Consider the following 21,930-nt stretch of genomic DNA (forward strand, 5'->3'; position numbering starts at 1 on the left):
TGCTATGAATCCACACAGCTCATCCAAGTACTCGTTGGATCCATCTAACTGGCTAGTGCTGCTGCCGATCTCTCTTCATACCTTTAGTGTTATTCAGAATTTTTCGTAAAGATGCCATGAAAATATATATTCTCTGGACCCATAGAAACACATTTTCGTTTTCACATGTAGGTGTTTAAACTCTCAGAAAATATCACTTAAACTTCACAAGGAGATGGAAAAAGAACGCTTCAAACTGCACTGACCACTTTCTCCTCAGCCACCATGTCGCGTGAATATTTTGTACACTGAATGTACAAAATATTAGGGGACATCTTTCTCATATTGAGTTGCAGCCCCTGTTCACAATCTACATCAATTGTCTCAAAGCTTAAAAAATCTTTTCTAACTTGTCTGCTTCTCTCATCTACAGCTCCTCCTTTGTGATTAGTATAGATTCAGTAAGGGAAATCAATAAGGGATAATGACTTTTACTTTGATTCACCTCAACAGTGTACTTCATTAAAAGAGTAAGAGAATAGTTTGTACATTCAGAGTAATGATGACTAATACTGTTTTTTTTTCTTCCCATTTTCTTTAAAGTAAAATAACTATATATATATATATAGCAATAAAACAGTCCAAGCCAGCAGAGAGGAACAGCATCCTGATGCACAGGCTTGTGTCACTTTTTGGCTCTATCCCCTGGATTTATATCACTGCAGGACAAAATAGCCAACGCCCTGTCCTGTGGCACAGCTGTCTGTGGTTGTTGAAAGAACAGCAAGAAAGCTGATAATGACCAAAAGAATTGATTGGGGCCACTTTGGCTGCTGATCGTACTGACAGATTTATCATGAAGACAGCTGCTATGTCAATTTCTGGAAATATAAACACCTATACAGTAAAGAGCAGGTGCGGAGTGACCTTAGAATTTGCCACTAAGCTCCAACCATTTACTTTCCTGCCTCTTCAAATCCTTCTGCTGCCACATCTGTGGTTGTGAATTACTCCACCAAAGCTGTTCTAAGTGAGATAGCCTCAGAGTTACAGTAATAATATGACCAGATAAGCACAACCTCCTGCAAGGCTGGCGCTGAGCACCCCTTCACATCCTCTTGGCAATAAGCAGATTGACAAAATAAGCAAGGTTTAATCGGACGTCCCACCTTTGCCTCAGAGGTAGATTCTTAGCAGACTGCAAAAACAGCCCAAAAAGCTAGAGCACAACTTCTCACCTCTGCTCATCTGGCTTCTCCTGTCGCCACATTTCTGATGCCAAATGAGGATTCCACAACTTCCAAAGCCAAGTTTGACCAACACGATCTCATAAATGAGCACAAAGTCTAAAACAACTTTGGTTAAGGTTTGGGGAAAGGCTTTGGTCATGGTTAAATAAGAAAAACCTCAGCTAAAAACTTACACTCACACTAGAAATCTTGTTGGTATGAGCTGGGAACCGAAGAGTTGAAGGCCTGACCTTCACAACTTTACTTTCTACCACGTTATTCCAATGTCACTCTACCTGTTTCTAGTCATGTATCTGCATTTTAAGACATTGTGCTCCAGTGACCAGGCTGATTTTGACCAAGTCACTTTAGAGTTTGAATTCCAAAGTGAATGAAACCCTGCCAGATACAAAAGAAAAACATCTAATATAATTTTCCATTAACTGCCATTACATAAACAGCCTCATGTCACCCTGTGGCCTTCTCTACCTCCAAAAACTTCTGTTATCTTATGCTCTCTGACCTTGCCTATCCAGCTTTGCCAGCCTGCTAAATTAACTAGTGATGTTTTTTCTCCCACAGTCAAATTATATGAATCAACTGCCACCATTCAGCTAGGAGTTTCAGAGCTGTTGAATCAATAAAATAAGTGGAAATAAGCTTAGTGCTAATTATGTGCTTGCCAGCTGTGAGCATCTTGGCAAATAATGAAATAAAGTCAAATCACCAACTACTGCAAATTATTGGTTATTATTATAATAATACATAAACAGGACACATTATACATTATGAGTGTTATGTGTCTGTCTGTTACCCGGTGTGTAAATGTCTAAATCCTATAGGCTATCAAGGTGATGCCAAATGAGGATTCCACAAGTCACTTCAGAGTTTGCTACTAAGATGTTTGCCACAGCAAGTCAGGAGCACACTGCACGACTCTGACAGCACCGAGGGGGGGGCACACCTAAAGATAGTGAGCCGGCGTCCAGTGCTTGCCAGTAGGCGAGGCATAAAACTCGACCCATGCTCCATTACAAAATTTCTCACCTGTGCCCTGCTGGATTCTCTTGCCGTGACATCTTTGGTTTCCACAGCTGCATGGTGTGATTTCATTTGGCCACTGAGGTGACAAACAAGCATGCAGCCACAGCAGGATCAGAACAGGATCAGACCAGGCGACAACCTCCTACCTCTGCAGTTGTAGGTCTGCTGGTCTCCAAACAAAATTCTTTCAAAGCTATTGAAACAGAATCCACACCAGTTGCACTGGGTGGATTATACATGTTGCTGATGTGATCACTTATATTTGATAACAGCAAAAACTGATTAACGTAATGGTTTTAACAGCAGAGAATGAATGATTCGATTTGACAAAAGTAAAAAAAAAAAGAACCAAATAAGAGGACTATCACATAATTATATCTTTTTACTTTGTTTCTTCTTCTACAATGGATGGTGCAGAGGCAGCAAATCATTCTGCATTGGATCTTTTGTGGCTGTAAAGTGTATCATCACTCAGAGGAGCAGCCAGGCAGCTCTCAAAATGAAAGATTAATTGCTGTGGTGTCTACTCTGTCTAACACAAAGTAAGACTAGCAGGTGAAACTTCCACTTGAGTTGCAAATATTCAGTGTTTCACAATTTCCGTTTATATATTTCAGCGGGTAGGAGTTGCCCTATTCATTCAGTAGTAAGACCTGCTGTATTTCAATTGGCAAATATTTGACTGAGCAATTGCTTAAATATTTGTAGTCTGGAGTCGGTTTAATAGCATTTCAGTTCCACCTGAAATCCATAATATGACAGTCAGTGAGGTTCAGAGGACAAACATTACAAAGCAATGAATTATGATTTTACAGTCTGTTGCCAGGGCAGACAGCCAACATGTAAAAGTCAACATAGTTAGGGTCATAATAAGCAAAACAAAAATACAAAATCCATTTGGTTTGGTGATTTAAAAATATGTAATTTGGATGGGAATCTGCTGACATTTTAGGCCCACTGTATGTGTGTGTGTATATATGTATATGTATATGGATGTGTGTGTGTGTATCTATGCATGGTTTGGACATGTGGGTGGACGGAGTGAGTCAGTGGTGTGGAACAGGCCCCCTGAGTGTAACGGCTGTGACAGTCTGGGCAGGCAGGGAGGCAGCCAGGCGGTGGCCCGGCCCTAATCCCTGGGGGCAGAGGCAGCCGGTGAACGGGCTACAGGGCCACTCTTACCAGTCGATCTGACCGCGGTGCTGTGAAGTGTGAAAAAAAGAGAGAGTCTGGATGGTATGGCATGGTGGTGTATCTGAGATGACATCACACCGACTGCTGGGCTGAAGGACGGTTTCAACTGGCTAAGCCACATGTGTTTGGAGCCAGGATTGGTAATACTTACTGCTCTTTTCATTTCTGGTGCATATGAATGTTATTGAAGTGTAAACCTTCAGGCTGAGTATACCAGTGTCCAAAGTCAAACCCTATATTTGATTTTCTATTTCAAAGCAAGGTCAAATTACATGTAAATTACATCTCAGAAATAACTTCATGTGAAGTGACAAAGGGAGGCGTGAATTGGACTGGAACAGGACTTTTGACTTTGAACTGAGAGCAAATCAAACAGGAAGTGTAAGTTGAGTTTGAATTACACTGAACTGAAGGAAGTATAGAGCTGAAATTCAAATGATTCATTCACATACAACACCCTGACTTTAATTCCAAACTGAATGAAACCCTGCCAGATACAAAAGAAAAACATCTAATATAATTTTCCATTAACTGCCATTACATAAACAGCCTCATGTCACCCTGTGGCCTTCTCTACCTCCAAAAACTTCTGTTATCTTATGCTCTCTGACCTTGCCTATCCAGCTTTGCCAGCCTGCTAAATTAACTAGCGATGTTTTTTCTCCCACAGTCAAATTATATGAATCAACTGCCACCATTCAGCTAGGAGTTTCAGAGCTGTTGAATCAATAAAATAAGTGGAAATAAGCTTAGTGCTAATTATGTGCTTGCCAGCTGTGAGCATCTTGGCAAATAATGAAATAAAGTCAAATCACCAACTACTGCAAATTATTGGGGGGGTTTTTTCACATTAAAATAATAATACATAAACAGGACACATTATACATTATGAGTCTGTGTCTGTCTGTTACCCGGTGTGTAAATGCCTAACTCCTATAGGCTATCAAAGTGAGGCTAGCAACCACAATGCAGGGAAGGCATAGCAGCACAACAACAGTGGTGTAAAGCAGATAGAAAAGACAGTAGAGAGAAGCTAAACATGCAGCAGACAAGGTCCGCTCAGAAACACAGGAGAACATGGGCTTTGCTTTTCCACAGCTTGTCTAATGCTGGACAGAACGCTAGCCAATTAGCCTGAACCTGCAGTACTCTTCTCTGCCTCAAGGCAAGTTGCATATTGTAGCTTTGACAAGTAGCATTACAGCTAACATACACTGAGCAACATGCTGGCATAAAAACGATGTTACTAACTTGCTAAATTCTCTCACTACAGGTCAAACACTCTGTGGTGTTCATGGACATGACTTTGAGCCATTCAGACCACAACACAATGGATTTTGGCCTATTAGCTGTAGTAAAATGCATGATACAAATGCATTTTTTTTTACTTAGGGTTTAGATGACAATTCTTTCAAGTCTTAGATGTAGAGAAAGAAGTTACAATTTGCATTCTGTGAAAAAGAAAGGGGTTAGGGCATGGTGTAATTTATTTTTCTTGCCATCACTTTTGGACCTGCTAGACTCCCCGGCCATCTCAGTGTATATTTTCATCTCAACTCCCTCTCTTCCATTCTCAGTCTCTCCTGCCCTCTGCCCTTTTTCTTTTCAGGGAGAACACATTTAGCAAGTAGAAAACGGTTTAGTCAATAGTTTTCTCTCTCATGACAGCCAAACAAGTGTAAGTGTAAAAGATTCATGTGACAACAGGGGCTAATACTTGAAGCAGGACTACTCAGCATAACTGAAAGAATTGTGTGTAATTATTTATATTTTGAATAATTTGGCAAACAAATGCAGAAAAAGGTCCGGGAATGGTTCTGAGGAAAGCAATATTTGCTGAAATGCTAAAGCACGGTTTTCTATTAATAAAAGATTACATGAATGACAAATTTGAATGTTTTGTTTGGACCTTTACTCATTGTCGGAACAAAAAATTATGCCAAAGAATGAAGAAGTGTCATGGCCTGTTCCACTGTGAATGGACAATTTGACTTGGTAATAATATATAAAAATGCAAGGTAGTTGTAATCTTTCATTTATAGATTCTGCCTGAGACGAACATTTCATTAAAGTCAGATAAACATGTCTGGACTATGAATACTAATTCAAGTATTCATTCACAGGCAGACGGGTAATAGAAAACAAATTGCTCCAATAACAGAATAAAGCAAGACTGTTTACTTCAATCAACAGCGCAATTTTTAGATGCTTCCATGACTCACAATTACTCTAAGCATGACATTTTTGATACCATACACAAATCACTAATCCAGTTAAATTGACTAAAAACTCAAGAAATGCAGGAATACGTTGTTGGACTGTAGAATGCTGCATATCAGTGAATAAAAGATATTACCTGTGATGGCTTGCCTTCACCTCACACGCCTGCTCAAAGCATTACTAGACTTTTTTTTTTTTACCTCCAGCTTTTAACTAAACCCCTTTCATGCTGTCATCAATACATGTGGGGTTTAAAGTGCATCCTCCATCTTTTGAAGTGCCACATTTCCCTGCTTTTTGACTCTCTGAGGTGCTAATGCCTGCATGAGTGCACCTTTCCCAGCAACTCTCCCAGAGAAAAGAGTTCACATGTTAGTATGCATAGAGGGCTCAGCAGAGATAGACCACATGGGTAATTTCACTGTTTAAGTGGTGGGATGGAATGGCTGTCTTCACATCCACAAAATATGCAAATATGTTAGAGTAGGCCTACACTTTATAGAGGTTTAGGGATATTAATAAACACAATATATGAGAAGGGGTTGTGGTAAAGACTTTAGACACTAATGAGGACATAATGAATATGAAAAATGACAGATTTACCTCCAAGTAATAGAGGTAAATGTTTTTCCTCACAGCCATTCCAGTATTAGTCCTCTGTTGCCATTCTCTCAGTAAATATGCAGTGGGAATTATTTATTCAAATGAGAGAACCAAGAACTCTACACATGAGGATGCGCTCTCAGGCCTGTTGGGCCTTTGGTATTCACGACTCTTATTATTATGAGTATGAGTATGATTACAAATGCATCCGGATTTACACTCCACCATCCTTTGTAAGAAATACAATTAGTATTCATAGTCCAGAGACATTTATTTCACTTGAAATGATTCAAGTGTTGACCTCAAGATGTTAACAGAGAGATGTAAACAAAGGCAATGAACCCGAAGAGGAAAGGAGAAGCATTTCTGCAACACAACCAATTGTGATATTTTAGATCAATTGCAGATGGTCATGCAGTGGGGGCTCATGTGGAAAAAATTGACTAGTTTGGCCAGCAAGCCTGTGCATACTGTGGAGTCTGAAGCCAAATGCGGGTCTTTGTTTTTTCCACAAAGATGTCCTTTTCTCCATAAGAACCTGACAAAATCCTTTTCTGCAGCAAGTATACTGCGCTTAATTGTTTTATCCATCACAATTAGAGGTCTACATATATATATAAACTTCACAGAAGGTAACATCTCTTGGTTTGAGTACAAGCCCCATCATCATGTATCAGTTGGTGATGGATATTAGCACACCTGTCACTCAGGAGGCAGGCATGAGCAGTGAATTGTTGGGTTTTACAGGCAGGAGAAAAAGATGAGCAGGTAAAAAGCTAGAGTGAAATAGCCCAGAGGCACTGAAAAGAAGGAATGGGAATCCATCAGCGCAGATTTGAAAATGGCACTCAGTAGACTAAGAGGAATGGTGTGGAATAAGGTAGAGAAAATGGAGGCATTATCTGTGACTCTGAAACAGAGGTCGGGGCCCGGAAACAACATAGAAAACATTCTAACTGGTCTGCAACACAATCTCCCCTGCTGTGATGTGTGTTTCATTTGATGGTATCTGCATCAAAGTAGGATGTACAATCTCCTCTTTAGTATGCACAATTACAATGGAGGGCATCAAAATGGGTTGCACCTGGAGTTGATCAAAGTGCTGCACAAAGTCAGCAAATATATAAAATCCCACTAAATATATAAGCACAGTACTGCCAGAAAAAACAAGACACATACATACATCTGGACAGATCAAGAGAGCTTAAAAGCTAGAGCATAAAAGTGTGTTTTGAGCCGGGTCTTTAAAGAGTTAACAGGCAGATGTGATGGAGAGGGGAAGGCTGTTCCACAGTCTAGGGACCACAACAGCGAAGGCACGGTCAACCTTGAGCTTATACCTTGAGCTCGGAAAAGCTCGGAAGATGGAAGACCTGAGAGGTCTGGAGGTAGTATAAGGGCTTAAGAGGTCTGATGTATAAGTGGGAGCCAGCCAATTCAGGGCTTTAAAAACTAATAATAAAACCTTAAAATCAATTCTAAAATGTACTGGAAGCCAGGGGAGGGAGGCCAGAATAGGGCTGATGCAGTCCCTGTTCCTGACAACTGGCTAATACCAGTATACAGGGAATTGCAATAATCTAAGCAGGAGGAGATGAAGGCATGTATAAGGCCTAGAGTAAGGACTTGATTTTAGAAATGATTCAAAGTTGAAAGAAACTGGATTTTACTACTGCATTGACTTGTTTATCAAACTTAGGTACAGAGTCAAAAACATTAGGCTCTTGGTATAACGTTTACATAGTTGGACAGCTGGCCCAAGCAATTGGTAATCAATTTTATGGAGTCAAGAGGGACAGAGACTTCAGTTTTGCTCCCATTTGGCAAGAGAAAATTGTGTGCCATGCAACATTTGTTGTCTGCAAGACAATCCCTGAGGCTGTTCAAGTTGCACTGGCCGTTTGCTTTTAGAGGGCGATAACGTTGTGTATCTTCTGTGTAACACTGGAAGAATATATTATACATCTGAATGAACTGACCCAGTGGGAGCATATAGATAGAGAAGAGGATATGACTGAGGATGGAACCTTGTGGGATCCCACAGGAGAGACCGGCCAGGGAGGAAAAACAATTGTCTATATTGCCTCAGAATGATCTACTGCTGAGATAGGAGGTAAAGTGCCTGCAACACCAACCTCATGCTTGTGATGGTCAATCAGACTGGCCTGATCGACTGTGTCAAATGCGGCACCGAGCTCCAGTAGGACCAGGATAGCACAATTACCAGAATCTACTGTGAGGAGCAGGGCATTAATCACATTCAGTCGGGCGGACTCAGTATTATGAGAAGCCCTAAACACTGACTGGAATGTTTCCAATATGTGGTTTTGGAAAGAAAGGCAGCAGTTGGCAAAATAACAATCTTTTCAAGGACCTTAGACAGGAATGGTAGTTTAGATATGGGTCTGAAGTTGTTATAGACACTGAGGGGGTCTAAACTGGGCTTTTTTAAGATGGGCTGAGCCACAGTGTTCTCAACTTTACTGATGAAGAATTTTAATTCCTCACACTTGATGTGGACACATTGATGGTGGATCCAAAGGGGGATAGAGACAGACAGATGATAGAGTTTGTCCCCGTTTGTCCCAGGACCTTGGGATTGTGGGACTTTCTAGAAATCAGTTCAGAGAAATATTTTGCGTCTTTTAACTGCTTTCTTATAGTTTGCTAGATATGGTCTCTCAAAATTTCAAAGGAAATATAGTTCCTCTGTGCTAAGTTGGGGAGCCTCAATAATGCAGGTAATGGGAGCAGCTTTGAAGACCTCAGAGAACTTACTGGCAGTGGAAGAGTTAATGTAGCGATAGCAACAAACAGGAACATTTTGATTTTGATTTTGAAAGTGAGAGGGGCAGAGAAGCATCAAACACAATGGGCCAGACAGGTAAACATAATACATTTCCAGATTGCAAATAGAAAAACCAGAGATAAGACAAGGCCAAGTGTACGCCCAGCAAGATCAAAAGATTCTCGATAACCTAAAACGGAGTCAGGATGAAAATAAAGGCACGTAAATCAGGAAGCATCTCTGAAAGGAGCTGATTGATGAAGAGGCAATTCCAGGAATATCTGAGACACCTGCCAAAAGTTGGTATGCAGGGAAAAGTAGAAGCCCCAAAGACAAAGAGAGATATTTAGGTGTTACAGCAGGACCAAAAGATGAGAATGCTCAAAGGTACCTGGTCAAGTAAAACTGTGGCGCTACAATGTGGAGTTGGTTGTCGCACAAGGTCTTGGGGGCTCATATCAACAAATAAGACTGTTCTGACCACACAGACAGACACAGTCAACCAGGAAGGACACAGTAGACTGTTCTTCTTGAGGAGATTCAAGCCGTTCAGTGTGTGCAACAGATAATGTCACATCGTCAACCAATCTGTAATGGACAGTGCACTGATCTTTGCTGTTGTGTGTTCAGTCAAATAGGAGGATGCTGAAACCTCCATACACTGCTCTGTTTTCTTTTTTTCTGTTTGTCTGTTTTTTTGGCACAATATTATGTGTGTTTATGCACAAGACCTGTACATATTTCAGGAAACATTTCCGTACACATGTAACCTTCATCTGTAAATTTGATAGTGAAATAGAACGTGGGTACGCCTGGACATACTGTATTTATATACACATTCTTCTGTATATCAGAGGATATGAACAGCTTATGACGCACATGTGAAAATCAACTTTGTAAATCTAATGATGTGGAGAGCCTACAATACAAATTTGCCCACCCTGCGCTGCAAATATGTAGATCTACAAACTGCAAACATCTATTAAGCTGTAAATCTGTCAAGAGTCAACATATTGAGAATTCTTTCAAGCCAATTGGAGCTCTGTATTTGCATGACCGATGTGTCCTTATCTACAGAACGTCCTTTTCAATTCAACTCAATTCAACTCATGTAAGAAAAGTTTCTGTGTGAGCATTTCATCCTAGATTGGTATAAGGTCCTGTCCACCAGATCCTGTGTCTACTGGTAATAGAAGAGAAAGAAGAGAAAACAATTCGTATAGTGCCAACAACAGCATCAAAGAGATAAGAATGAATAACATAAAATGGCATCAAAGTCTCAATGCAAAGAGCTTCTACCAGCAAACAATTCTGTACAAATACAAAATCTGTCTCTCTGTCTGTTCTCTCTCGGTCTTCCTCTTTCTCTCTCTGAGTCTCTCTTTCTCTCTCTCAGTCTTGCTTTGTCTCTCTTCTCGTTCTTGAAAACACAAAAATAAGCCATATCTTTGAACGACATATTGACTCCTGTTTCACATACCACATTATTGCTACATATTGCCCATTCATTTTGGTTAACAAAAATTAGACAAGAACTGCAAGGTTTATCACAAATACTAAATCTAATGCATGTCACCATTTTCCAGTATGAAGTGATTAAATAATGCATGTTAAAAGATGATTCAAGCCCCAGTCTAAAGATTGCGATTTTTGAAGAATAGGATGTGTATATGTTTGTAGGACTTGCAGAAGCTTTATATGCCCTTCCCACCCCATTGTAACTCAGATCCGATTTTAAAGCAAACCAAGAGTGATTAAAATAGTTGGCAAATACATTTTCCCCCCGGCCTGTTTTACATACAACATAAATTGAGGCTTAATGTGCTCAATTCAAAAACCAAATACAGACAAAGTGAAGTGCAAAAGGTTAAAAACTTGCAAAAACATGATCGATTGCCAACACAAGTGAATGAGCTTTGTCTTTATACATTCAGCTGCTGATGAAGGCTGTATAGCTAAAATATGTTCATTGTGCCTGCTGAATAAACACACAACTCATTCACTTTCCAAGAATGTGAGCTATTCTTCCAGCTTTGAAAAACAACAGAGATATAAAAAAACGGTTAAAGCTTTGAAATTCTAAGGATTGGACTTTTAAATAAAGGCGTTGTATGTTACAGTCACAGTAATGATGGTCTTTATGAGGTCCATGAATCCATATCCAGTGTGTGCTTAGTACAAAGGATTCTGTGAGAGTTGTTTGCCTTGGGCTTTCTGCAATGTTTTCCAATCCCATTTTCATGTGTGCTCAGGAGGTTGCGGTGAAACTACCAGTTTTATGAATCTAAATCTCCATTTTCACACAAACAACACACTTCCTCTTCAGATGCACCCACAGGCTTTTGTTGTACGCAAAATACATTTTGAAATTTCGAAATATTCATTTGGCTTGAAAGAAATTCATTAAGGTTTGATTGACCCCAATATTGCCTGCGTATATTACACAAATATGAAAATAAATACAAATCTGTCACTCAGCCCTAAAGTAATGAACAGAGTAACAGCACAAGGTTTTGTTTTGGCACCTGTGGGTTTGTTTGTTCACAAATAAATTATTCCATTAGTACAGCTAGACTAAATTACTGATATTTAAATGAACCTTAAAATTTATTAAAGTTTCTTGTTCTAAAGCTAAGGAGCAAAGCAAACAGAGTGTCTGCTTAATGAATCACTTTAGTGGTGCAAGTTTATCCAGATTCAGGAACGAGTAGCAGTGCATATTATCATATTATTAGTGATATGATTCAACCAAAATGTGATAGATAGGAGATAGGTAAGGGATAGGGATAGATAGAGAAGATATTTGTCATGCAGACTGTATTGTGAAAGATGTTTACCTTTGTGCTCACTGAAGTAACTGAAGTAATTGGGGCAGGTTATTGTCACCACCTCTCCAACTCTGGCTGAAGGCCAACAGGCCACGATATCCCACATCCCTTGGCAACCTGCCAGGAGAATACATCACCATTAACATAGCATCACACACACGCACACACACACACACACACATACACACACACACACACACACACACACACACACACACACACACACACACACACACACACGCACACACACACACACACACACACACACACACCGATTATTATGACAAATTAAATGTTGTGCCTGACATGCCACCCATGACATGATCATTGCCACGGTGTGTGTGTGTGTGTGTGTGTGTGTGTGTGTGTTTTGCCATGCAACTTCCAGTGATCATGAGGGAAAGTTCACTTACTTCCATACAATATACCCAGTGGGAAATAATATGTGTTGATTAGGGAAAGTTTACCTCAAATCATAGTACAAAATACTGACTTTAATCCTGCATCAACTTCATCAAATGACATTTCTCACATCATATTCCTTCAGTAAACATCTTAACAGTCAAATCAAGTAAATGAAATGTCAACACAGGAAAGGACTCAATAATCTCAGTCCACCCCTCCACTTTGATGACATTTAGAGTCTGGTATTCATAATGCCGAGTCAAATATTGCAAATGTCAAATATTGCAATTGCATACATTTCAACATGGAGGCGCTACAGAATGTATTCGTCCTTATGTGGAAAGATATGGAAAGATCTAATGCAAGGATCAATATTCAACCAGGTAGTTTGACATTTATATGAACCCTGTTCCTAACCACCCAAAAGGACGCTATGATGAACTCATCCAACACACTCTATAAATTATTAAAATATATGATGATGATGATGACACGGGTAATACAATGATTGAACTAAGAATTTAAATAGAAGGGAGGGGTTTTTCTTGTTCCTCAAACACCCACAGCCTCATCCAGTGTGTCTGAGCGTGGGCCGGTGGGGGTAAACACACAGAGAGTCTGGAACATGACTGATCATGCTGCTCTGAAACAAACATGCTCCAGTGATAAGCTCAGCAATGTCAGACGGGACATCATGAATATGGAGCTGTGTTACTTGGTAATATATACGCCCATGCCCTTCGACACACACACACACACACACACACAACATGAGGAGAAATTATTCATAAGTTCTACTCTGAAACACTGAAGTATCTGGTTTTGGCCTCCTTACAGGAACACAGGGACAAAACACATTTCTATTAACTTCATGTCACTGCAATCACCAGTTGGTCTTTCTGTGGGTCAAACTGAGCACATCCCAATTATTTTAGCACACAGACATAATGATAATGTCCTCAAAGACTGACTGAGAAATCATATTTCAATGACAATAGACGTATACTACTTACATACTGCGTCCATCCTGCATAATACATAAAGTGAACATACATGAACTGCTTGTGTGCGCGCTGCTTTCCTCCTTATCTCTTCAATGACCCTCATTTCTCCAGTTCCCTATCTGCTTCCTCAACAGGAAGGTACTGGAAGCCGCTTGCAAAAGGTCATATCCCTAATAACTGGATTAGCAGTGTTGTGTAGCACATGTGTGAGAAACCATATGTTCACAGTTTACAGCTGTGCAATATACATATAGACTGTCCTGGTGTTCCACGGCCTCCTAGAAACAAACAGAGACCAGCTATAAAACTGAAGAATATCTCTTGACAGTTTGTATATTCTGGCATGCAGCATTAATGACGGTAGTGCTATACACACTCTGCTACAAAACGGCTGTTGAGGCCCTCACACACCAAATACAGAGACATAGAGAGAAGAAGAAGTTGGTGATACACTTTAAAGGATCTGATTCAAATTCAGATTGTCTTAAGTTTTCAAAAGAGCCTCAAGTTCTTTTTGAGCTTACGGCACTTTTCCAAGAAATCTCATAAGTTCTCACTTTGCAATGCATTATATTGCTTGTGTGTGTGTGTGTGTGTGTGTGTGTGTGTGTGTGTTTTATTATTATTACAGTCCTTTCACAGTCTTCCGAAGCTTCACTCGGGTTTCATAGGTCTTTGCATGATGCTGACCTTCATTGTCAAAGCAAAGTATGAAGCCTTCATTTCCATTTACATTTACAAAAAGGATTCAAAACAGTTTCAAAGAAAGCGCATGATTACAAAAAACAGGCAAAATGATGTATGATTGCATATTTAGGCAGTTATGATAGACATCAGTGCACATGTGCCTTTTTTCTGTACATATGGTACCTCCAAATGGAGTTTGGCAATGTGGACAGCTAGTAATGCACATAGGCAAATCTGCATGTTCTGCACATGTTATGTACAGTATATCTGTAAAGTGAATGTATTTGGAAGATGTATAGCTTTTCACAACGCCCTCTATAGATCCATTAATATGATAATACACACACTGTATGCTGTCATTTTCATATATTGTTTTTCTCCATATTCTTAGAGTCCTCTTATTTCTTATATATTACATATATATTGATATTTTGAAAATATTGACCTGTTTTTTGTATTCTGGCTGGCTTGACATTGGAAGATCGTGACGATTGGCTCAGCCTCAGCCCTGAGACTGGTGGATAGATTTAATCTCAGTTTAGTTTATTGATAAAAAAAAGAAAGTGCTCTAAACTAGTTCAAAGCACAATCTGAAGGGATTAACAGTCTTGTAAATATGTGTGCAATGTTTTGTGACAAAATTAGATTTTTCAAAACGTTAACCAGCTTTATTTCATTGTTAATGAGGAGCTGGCTCAGATTTCAGCTCTAAAGTGGGAGGCGTTGAATGTTCACTATCTAGCCAACAAAAAGAAATGGCTTGAGGCATTTCTAGCAGCTAATGTTGAAATGTGACATTTTTTTTTAAGATTTGGGGCCGGAACTAAATGTTAGATCACTGGTGTGCTAACGTTTTTGATTTTACATTGTGATACTGGTCGGCCCCAAGGCATTGTGTGTGTCATATTTTTTTGCACATCCACAAATCAGATGATGCTTGCAGCGGCCACTTAACCACTTATGCAAATTGTGTTCCCAGTTGCCGTGATAATTTACAAAAGCAGGACATGCAAATAAAATCTTTTTTCTTTTTTGGTACATGAATCTCCAATATTTTCAGTTACTTTGAAACCACCACAGTTTTGCTTCTAGAGATGTGAAATGCAGTGAACGTATATCATTTTAAAATTCATGGCCATTTTAAACTGCTTCACATTTAGGGATTGGTTCTGTTTGGCTCTTGGTTCTGTTGTGCTCCTGATTTTTAGAAACACCACAAAATGAAATGCTGTTTCTGTTTGTAGTATTTACTTACACTGTAAACCATAAACTTTACTTTGTAACCCTGCAGAGAATAAATGATACAAGTTTATCTTGATTGCATGGAAAAAACGCAATAATAATGTGTAGCACAGGTTGTCTGGATTGTATGGAAAAGGACATAACCAATTATAAAGGTTATGGTAAGAATCCAGTGATACCATGGAAAAAAATTATGCTTACTTTTACAGCACAATTTCAATGCTCTTATTGTGTAAATTGAAATGTGTTATTTAGTACCTTTGCTGAACATATACAGTATATTTTGGCCTTGAATTAAAATGGAAATAATGAAGAAGAAAGGATAAGAAACTGGGAATTCCATGGGAACCTTAAATACGCCATGCCATGCCATGTGTGACAAACACTTTTTGGTGATATGCCACGGCTAAAACCATGGCCCCTTTTGGCCAATCAAATGAAAAGTTAATCAGTTCTTCCTTGACCCATAACCAATCTTCATACCAAGTTTTGTGCAAATCCGTGCCCAACCTTTTGAGATATCCTGCTAACAGATGGACACACAGATGCAGGCGAAAACATTACCTCCTTGGCGAAGGTAATTATAAAGAAAAGCTAATTTCTGCTAATGAAAATATTACCCTAATTCCTAGTAAGTACGAAATTAAACTATATAATACAAACATTCAGTACTTAAAAGATTATTCCTTCAATTGATGGTTAAAAGAGGAGGTTTTTCTAAGAAAATGTAGCCTACTATAATTCCTTGGGAATTATGCTAACAAACCCGGACTGTTACCATCTTAAATCTGTGACAATTACAATATACATTAGTTTCTTGAACTGAGAGGTAATTCAGCTGTGATTTCTAATATTTACTCTACCTACTTAGTTACAGCTGGGTGTCACTGGGTGAAAGTCGGGCTACGCCATTTGTGAGTGAACAGCGGTCTCTGAGAAAATGCTGTATCCTTCATTTCTGCCTGCTATGGCCTCCCACACACAGTATTACCTGCCTATTTATTTACACATGCTGTTTCCCATTTTCTCCAAATGGCTTCCTGCAAACCCTAAACAGTGTGATAGTAGCAGAGAGAAATGTGCGTGGAGAATGACCTGAAGTGACGTTCCCGGAGGTGCTATTCTCGCAGCGCTCTTTCTCCAGCTCGACCTCATTCACCACATCACACATCTGCACGGATAACACCTGCAGAAAAGACAGAAAACAAATTTGGTTGTTAAGAGTAGCATACACTTCCATCTCAGTGCAATGAAGTACTGTAAGAATTCATCTTACATCAGTGAGGTAGAGGCCATTGGTCCTCCAGACAGGTTTCATGCCAGTGATACGCTAATGAATATGTCTTTTTTCCTTTGTCACATGACATGTCACATTTGTTACAATGACCTTTGCACTGTTATTGTTAATATAATGAACCTTCCACCAATAAATGCAGTAAATGCACATATGTATTGTAACTGTTTATGTGTACTGTGCATGTTTATAATGGCTGCAGGCTTCGGGGACAATAAAGGTTTACTCTGTACTCTACTCTAGTTCTCTATGTCTGAAATCAAAACAGAGCTCCCTCTCGCCCTGCATATAGATGGTATCATGCAAATGGATTAGGAAGTGGAGAGTGGGCCAGTGAGTAATCTACTGCGATTGTTCATCTGTGTCAACAAGGGCTGACAAACTCAGGCTGACAGCCGCTGGCGGAGAGCCGGTGGGTCAATGAAAATGTGTAAGACGAGCAGCGAGCAGCTTGAGAAGGTCAGTGGAGATGGAGAGAGCGAGAAAGAGAGAGAGAGAGAGAGAGAGAGAGAGAGAGAGAGAGAGAGAGAGAGATGTGAGCAGTCTACATGTGGCAGAGCATATTCATGGACTCCCAGGGAAGCTGGCTATGACAGAAGAGGACTCAGATGCATTGCCATTACCAAAGCTGTACACAAGCCAGTAAAGGGCATGGTAAGAAGAGTGTGCAGGGAATCACATGGAGCAAAACACATCATGTATTTACAATAGTACAATGCATGTGCTCCACTTAGATGTCATCTTCAGTATACCTATCCTATAGTGACTATAGGATAGCTATACCACTATAGAGCGCCTCCACCATCCTATTAATACCAAACATGAAGTGATCCTCATCAGTCCAGAAATACCAGTGTTGCTCCCAGTGGATCTGAGCCTGTGCTGTTCACAGCAGCTCTTATTAGCCTACAGTAGGCTGCTCACCTACACAACAAACCCCATCAAAGAAAAGGACGCCTCTCAAGACAACAGCAGCACTCACTTAATGTGATGAGGTAAGCTGTGTTCATCCCTTTAACAGGCAGAGGGCATTTGTGATATCTAGATGCAATGAAGAATGTTTATGTTGTGACCATCTATCTGAATGTGACAGTGACACTAAAGACACCACAAACAGGAGGCTTATAAAATGGAACAATATTTAGAGAACATTGCAAACAATAGCACACAAGACTCAAAACGGGTCAAAATGGGCAAAATGAATGTAAAAGACCCATAAAAAAGCAATCTACGTGCAACCTCTATTTTAAGAGCTGCATAAAGTACAGTACATTTGAAAGAAGTGCTGCTGAATTACCCGAATACTACAGGTAGTATAGTTTATTGTTCACAGCCAAGGGAGATAATGTCAACACAACACTGCATTATGGGCAATAAGGGCAATAATGTGCATCATGTGATAGTAAAGACACTTTAGCGACCTTTAGGTAAACAACATTAATGGAAAGTGTGACACAAAAATGCAGTTTATACGACCCATACCACACATACTGCGCTATCTGGGCCTGAGTCATTACCTAACGCTTTCTTCCCTTCCTGGATGAGGTTGTCCTGACACTATCATAATCCCCGCAACTTTGCTCACAGGAACCGCTGCGCTGCAACCGATTACAGCAGAGAACCCCACATATCCTAAAGTAATAGCAAGGCACCGACTGGGAGGCAAGAGATTAATCTGCTGACATTATCTGAGCAGAGCAAGATGGACAGAGGCGGAACACTCTTGGTGGTCAGACCCTTTCATAACCCTTTTTTTTTGATGAGCATGAAATTAATTGTTGAGCAATATAAGGATGGGGCACTTAAGAGAGGATTTGAGTGCAAAGGCCCCTGAGAGCAGAGGGGAAGTGAAATCTTGTGCTCTCTGTGAGCTGTAAACACACAATATTGTGTCCCGAAGAGCAATTTGCAGCCTGCACTGCTTTATCTGTTTGTCTATACAAGCAATAAAAGTTTTCACTGATGAAACTGTGCAACATAAATTAACATCTATCAACGGAAGAAGAAGAGCACCACTGTTCTCTTCCCCTGCAAAGTTTCAATTCACAAAGATATCTCAGACTTACGGCACAAGCTGTGGGTTTTCTAACTACTGAAAATAAATCCAAATTAGAGTAAAAAAAAATTCAGGGTACTAACCCAAATGTTCAACATGAGATCAAAATGAAGAACATGTTCTAACTCCACTGGTATGATGTCTTAGCTCTTCTGGGAAGAGCGACCCAGTGGCAACAAACCTGAAGATTTCAAAACGCTAACACTAATGCTGCATAAACACTAGATAAAAAAAGATAATAGAGTCCCTCATTGGGGGGGAAAATAGACATGATAGTGGAATGTGTGGATGGACTTGGACTGTAGGCTGATGGGATCAAGCACTCTTCATTGCATGGAGGTAGTTTATTAGTTCATGTACTATCCTATATTGTGAATAGAGCCAGAATACACAGAGAGAGACCAGAAATAATAAAACAATTGTGAGTTCAGAGTATGAGTAAGCGTATTTGATTCAGGGGGTGGTTGAAAAGGAGGTACATTTACAGATACAAGAGGAGAGGGGAAGGGTCTGGACAGTGATTTATGCTACTGCTCAAACACTGAAGACAATTATTAAGTGCCAGCCAGTTACAGATGCTGAAAACCTATCTATAATATCTACTCTGTGGACGCAACTCAACCCAGCCATAGAAGCTGTTGTATTGTGCAATGCATCAAAATGACAATCTCACACTATGCAGATGATAAGTGGGCCTCTCCAAGCCTTAGGGACAGACAGACACACACACAAAAACACACACAGGCAGTGTCTCTGTGGGCAATGCAACACATAAATACCTGCCAGCCTGGATAGTTTGTTAGCACAGATCTCATCACGAGGGCTGCCAGGCCGCTGCTTTAAGTTTTTAGTGATTGTTGTCATTTCAATGGCCGCTAGTCTGGCCTTGTTTGAGTACAAGATAACAATCAAATAAAACACGGGGCGAGCGGATAGGAAAAAGAAAAGAAAGGCTGATGCGTGTGTGTGTGTGTGTGTGGCCAGACAAAGCAAACTACTGCGTTTATTCCCATCCCACACTTCAATGGATAGCAAGTTCTAAATCATGCATAGCTCCTAAGCAATGGCTTTAGGCTGTCACAGTCAGGGTTAGCACAGTGTGTGCACTGGGCATGATTTAAAGATAGGACACTTTATCCTGCATGTCAAACGTAAATACAGGAAATGTGTCTGAATCATGCTGAAAAAATGCTGGGGGTGACATCAGTCTATGCATTAAAAGTATCTCTGATAATTCATCCAACAAGTTGCTTTTGGCTTCTGCCTCGATACTGCTCCCCTGTCTCCTCCTCCCTGTCCCGTCTGCATTGTATCACACAAATACATCCAGCCACTTTTTAACCACTTACAGGATTTTCTGCACCCTCCTCGACACTATATATCCTAACCAGATATACTGATGAAACACGTCACGGTGTGTTATTGTAAGGCAGCTGCCTAGGACTGTGGAAAGGACGCAAAAGTACCGAGAGCGCACCGGCAAACGTTTAAATGTTTTCCACACTAGAGCCTATAAGAGCCACTAAAATATGTCAACAGATGACGTCTCTGGTTGAACTGCTGCAGCCTCATGGTGGGCCAGACATCCGAGAGTTGTCAGGGGCGAGCAGGAGGAAATTTTCACACAGTCACTTAGATCTTCACAGTCCGTTCTGCCTGACCCAAAGAGCAAAGAGCTGACCTGACAGGCATCCAAAGAAACCATGGTGAGTGTCTAAAAGCCGCCAAACATGATCATAATCAGAAACCTGCATATTTCCGTAATTGTAACAAAGCACATTGCTATTAATTATCACTCGAAATACATTGACAGGACAGTTTGAGGTAACTTGTACATGTAAAATCGCTGTCAGTAGTTGTGTGCCATGAGAAGAGCCGGCGTATCAGCACAACACTGATAGGCCGACTGTCTTATGAGCTGAAAACAATTCTGCTACATAAGACGTAATTGCAGGTGACACTGGAAGTTTGGTCTTGCACACGAGTCAGTGGGCTTAATGAAAATACCAAAATCCTGCAGCAAACTAGGACACACTTGCTGATTTTCCTATCTTGAGCAATCCTAAGCTATCCGGTGGATGATTTCAGCTTTAGGCACAGATTGGCCTGAACTTTAAATGCCCTGAAGGGTGTTGGTTCAATTCCCAGAACCGAAATGTGCTGACAGTATTTATGAGCTACTAAAAGGAGGCTGGAAGTAGCGTACATTTAGAGAGCCCACTTAACAGTACCAAAACTCCCATGAGCAAAGCACCATGGCACTGCACTGTCGCATATTAGCCTGTTTAAAGTGGCAATGGAGCTCTAACAAACTATCCATGCCAAACACACAGAGAGATTACAGCTAACTATTTACTGTGGTCCAATGTTTAAAAAGAGTATAGTGTCCCATTAATTTAGTCTATACTTAAATTTACTCTTCCAAATAATGGCGTACCATGTGTATGGTTGGAATATCAAAACAATTGATTGGGCCAAACAGGTTAATAGATGACATATGTGCTCTAATGTATTCATTAGATAGTTATTTAGCAACTGGTACACTGAAATTTGAGGGGTGAAATATTTCAATGTGAAGGAGGTATAGTTAATAACAGTTAAACAAGATAACCTTATTTTAACACAGTCTGACTTAAGTGTCATCATCATCATCAGCATCATCATTCTCATCATTAATAATCATAATATGGTTGTGCAGAGAAGGATGTTGCACAAGCTGCTCAGCATAATGGACAACACTACACACCCCCTACACAACCTACTGGTCAGACAACAGAGTGTCTTCAGTCAGAGGCTCCTTCAGCTCCGGGCAGGAATGCCACTCCCTCTGTGCCAGGAGTGGCAATGCACAATGCACTTTTTACATTTAATTTGCACATTAATACATTTACATTTAATTTGCACATTCATAGCAATATCTTTCCTTACAGTTAAAAGTTCTACTTTATTCTATTCTATTTATTTGTATTTGGATTGTAAAGGCATCAGGAGCTTAATCTACGGTCTTTGATATAAAGGGCTTGAATGAATGAGTGACTTCATGTATTAGAAGAATGCTGAAGTCACAATAGCTGAAGGGGAAATTAAGCAGATCACTGGATTTGCTTAAAGGGCAGTGCCACTGAATTTCAGTGTTCTCTATACTGTATGTTTCTTATGCCATTATCATGCAGGAGGCTCAGTTTTAGTAGTGCATTTTCACTAATGCACCATATTTCCAGAACAGAGAGAGAAAAGTGTGTGTGAGATTCAGCTCCACTGAAAAAACTGATAGAGATGGAAGAGGCATGACAGGTAGTTTTCTGGGGATATGTGAACATTTTCCCTTTTTAAAAAAAAAATTGTTTAACCTGTATT

General features: G+C 40.0%; 1 protein-coding gene across 1 annotated transcript in view; it reads right to left on the bottom strand.

Annotated features, from left to right (window-relative positions):
• Positions 1-21,930, bottom strand: part of vipr1b (vasoactive intestinal peptide receptor 1b) — a 42,108-nt gene that overhangs the window by 18,680 nt on the left and 1,498 nt on the right. The window contains exons 2-3 of the mRNA XM_071541920.1: positions 16,319-16,409; positions 11,895-12,002 (exon numbers count right to left, since the gene is read on the bottom strand). Of these exons, the coding sequence (XP_071398021.1) occupies positions 11,895-12,002; positions 16,319-16,409 (199 nt within the window). The remainder of the gene's footprint in view (positions 1-11,894; positions 12,003-16,318; positions 16,410-21,930) is intronic.

This window comes from Centroberyx affinis, unplaced genomic scaffold (assembly GCF_046629955.1).
Source record: "Centroberyx affinis isolate AG114_WGS23_722 - 3 ecotype Tasmania unplaced genomic scaffold, CSIRO-AGI_Caff_v1 ptg000224l_1, whole genome shotgun sequence".
NCBI lineage: Eukaryota > Metazoa > Chordata > Actinopteri > Beryciformes > Berycidae > Centroberyx > Centroberyx affinis.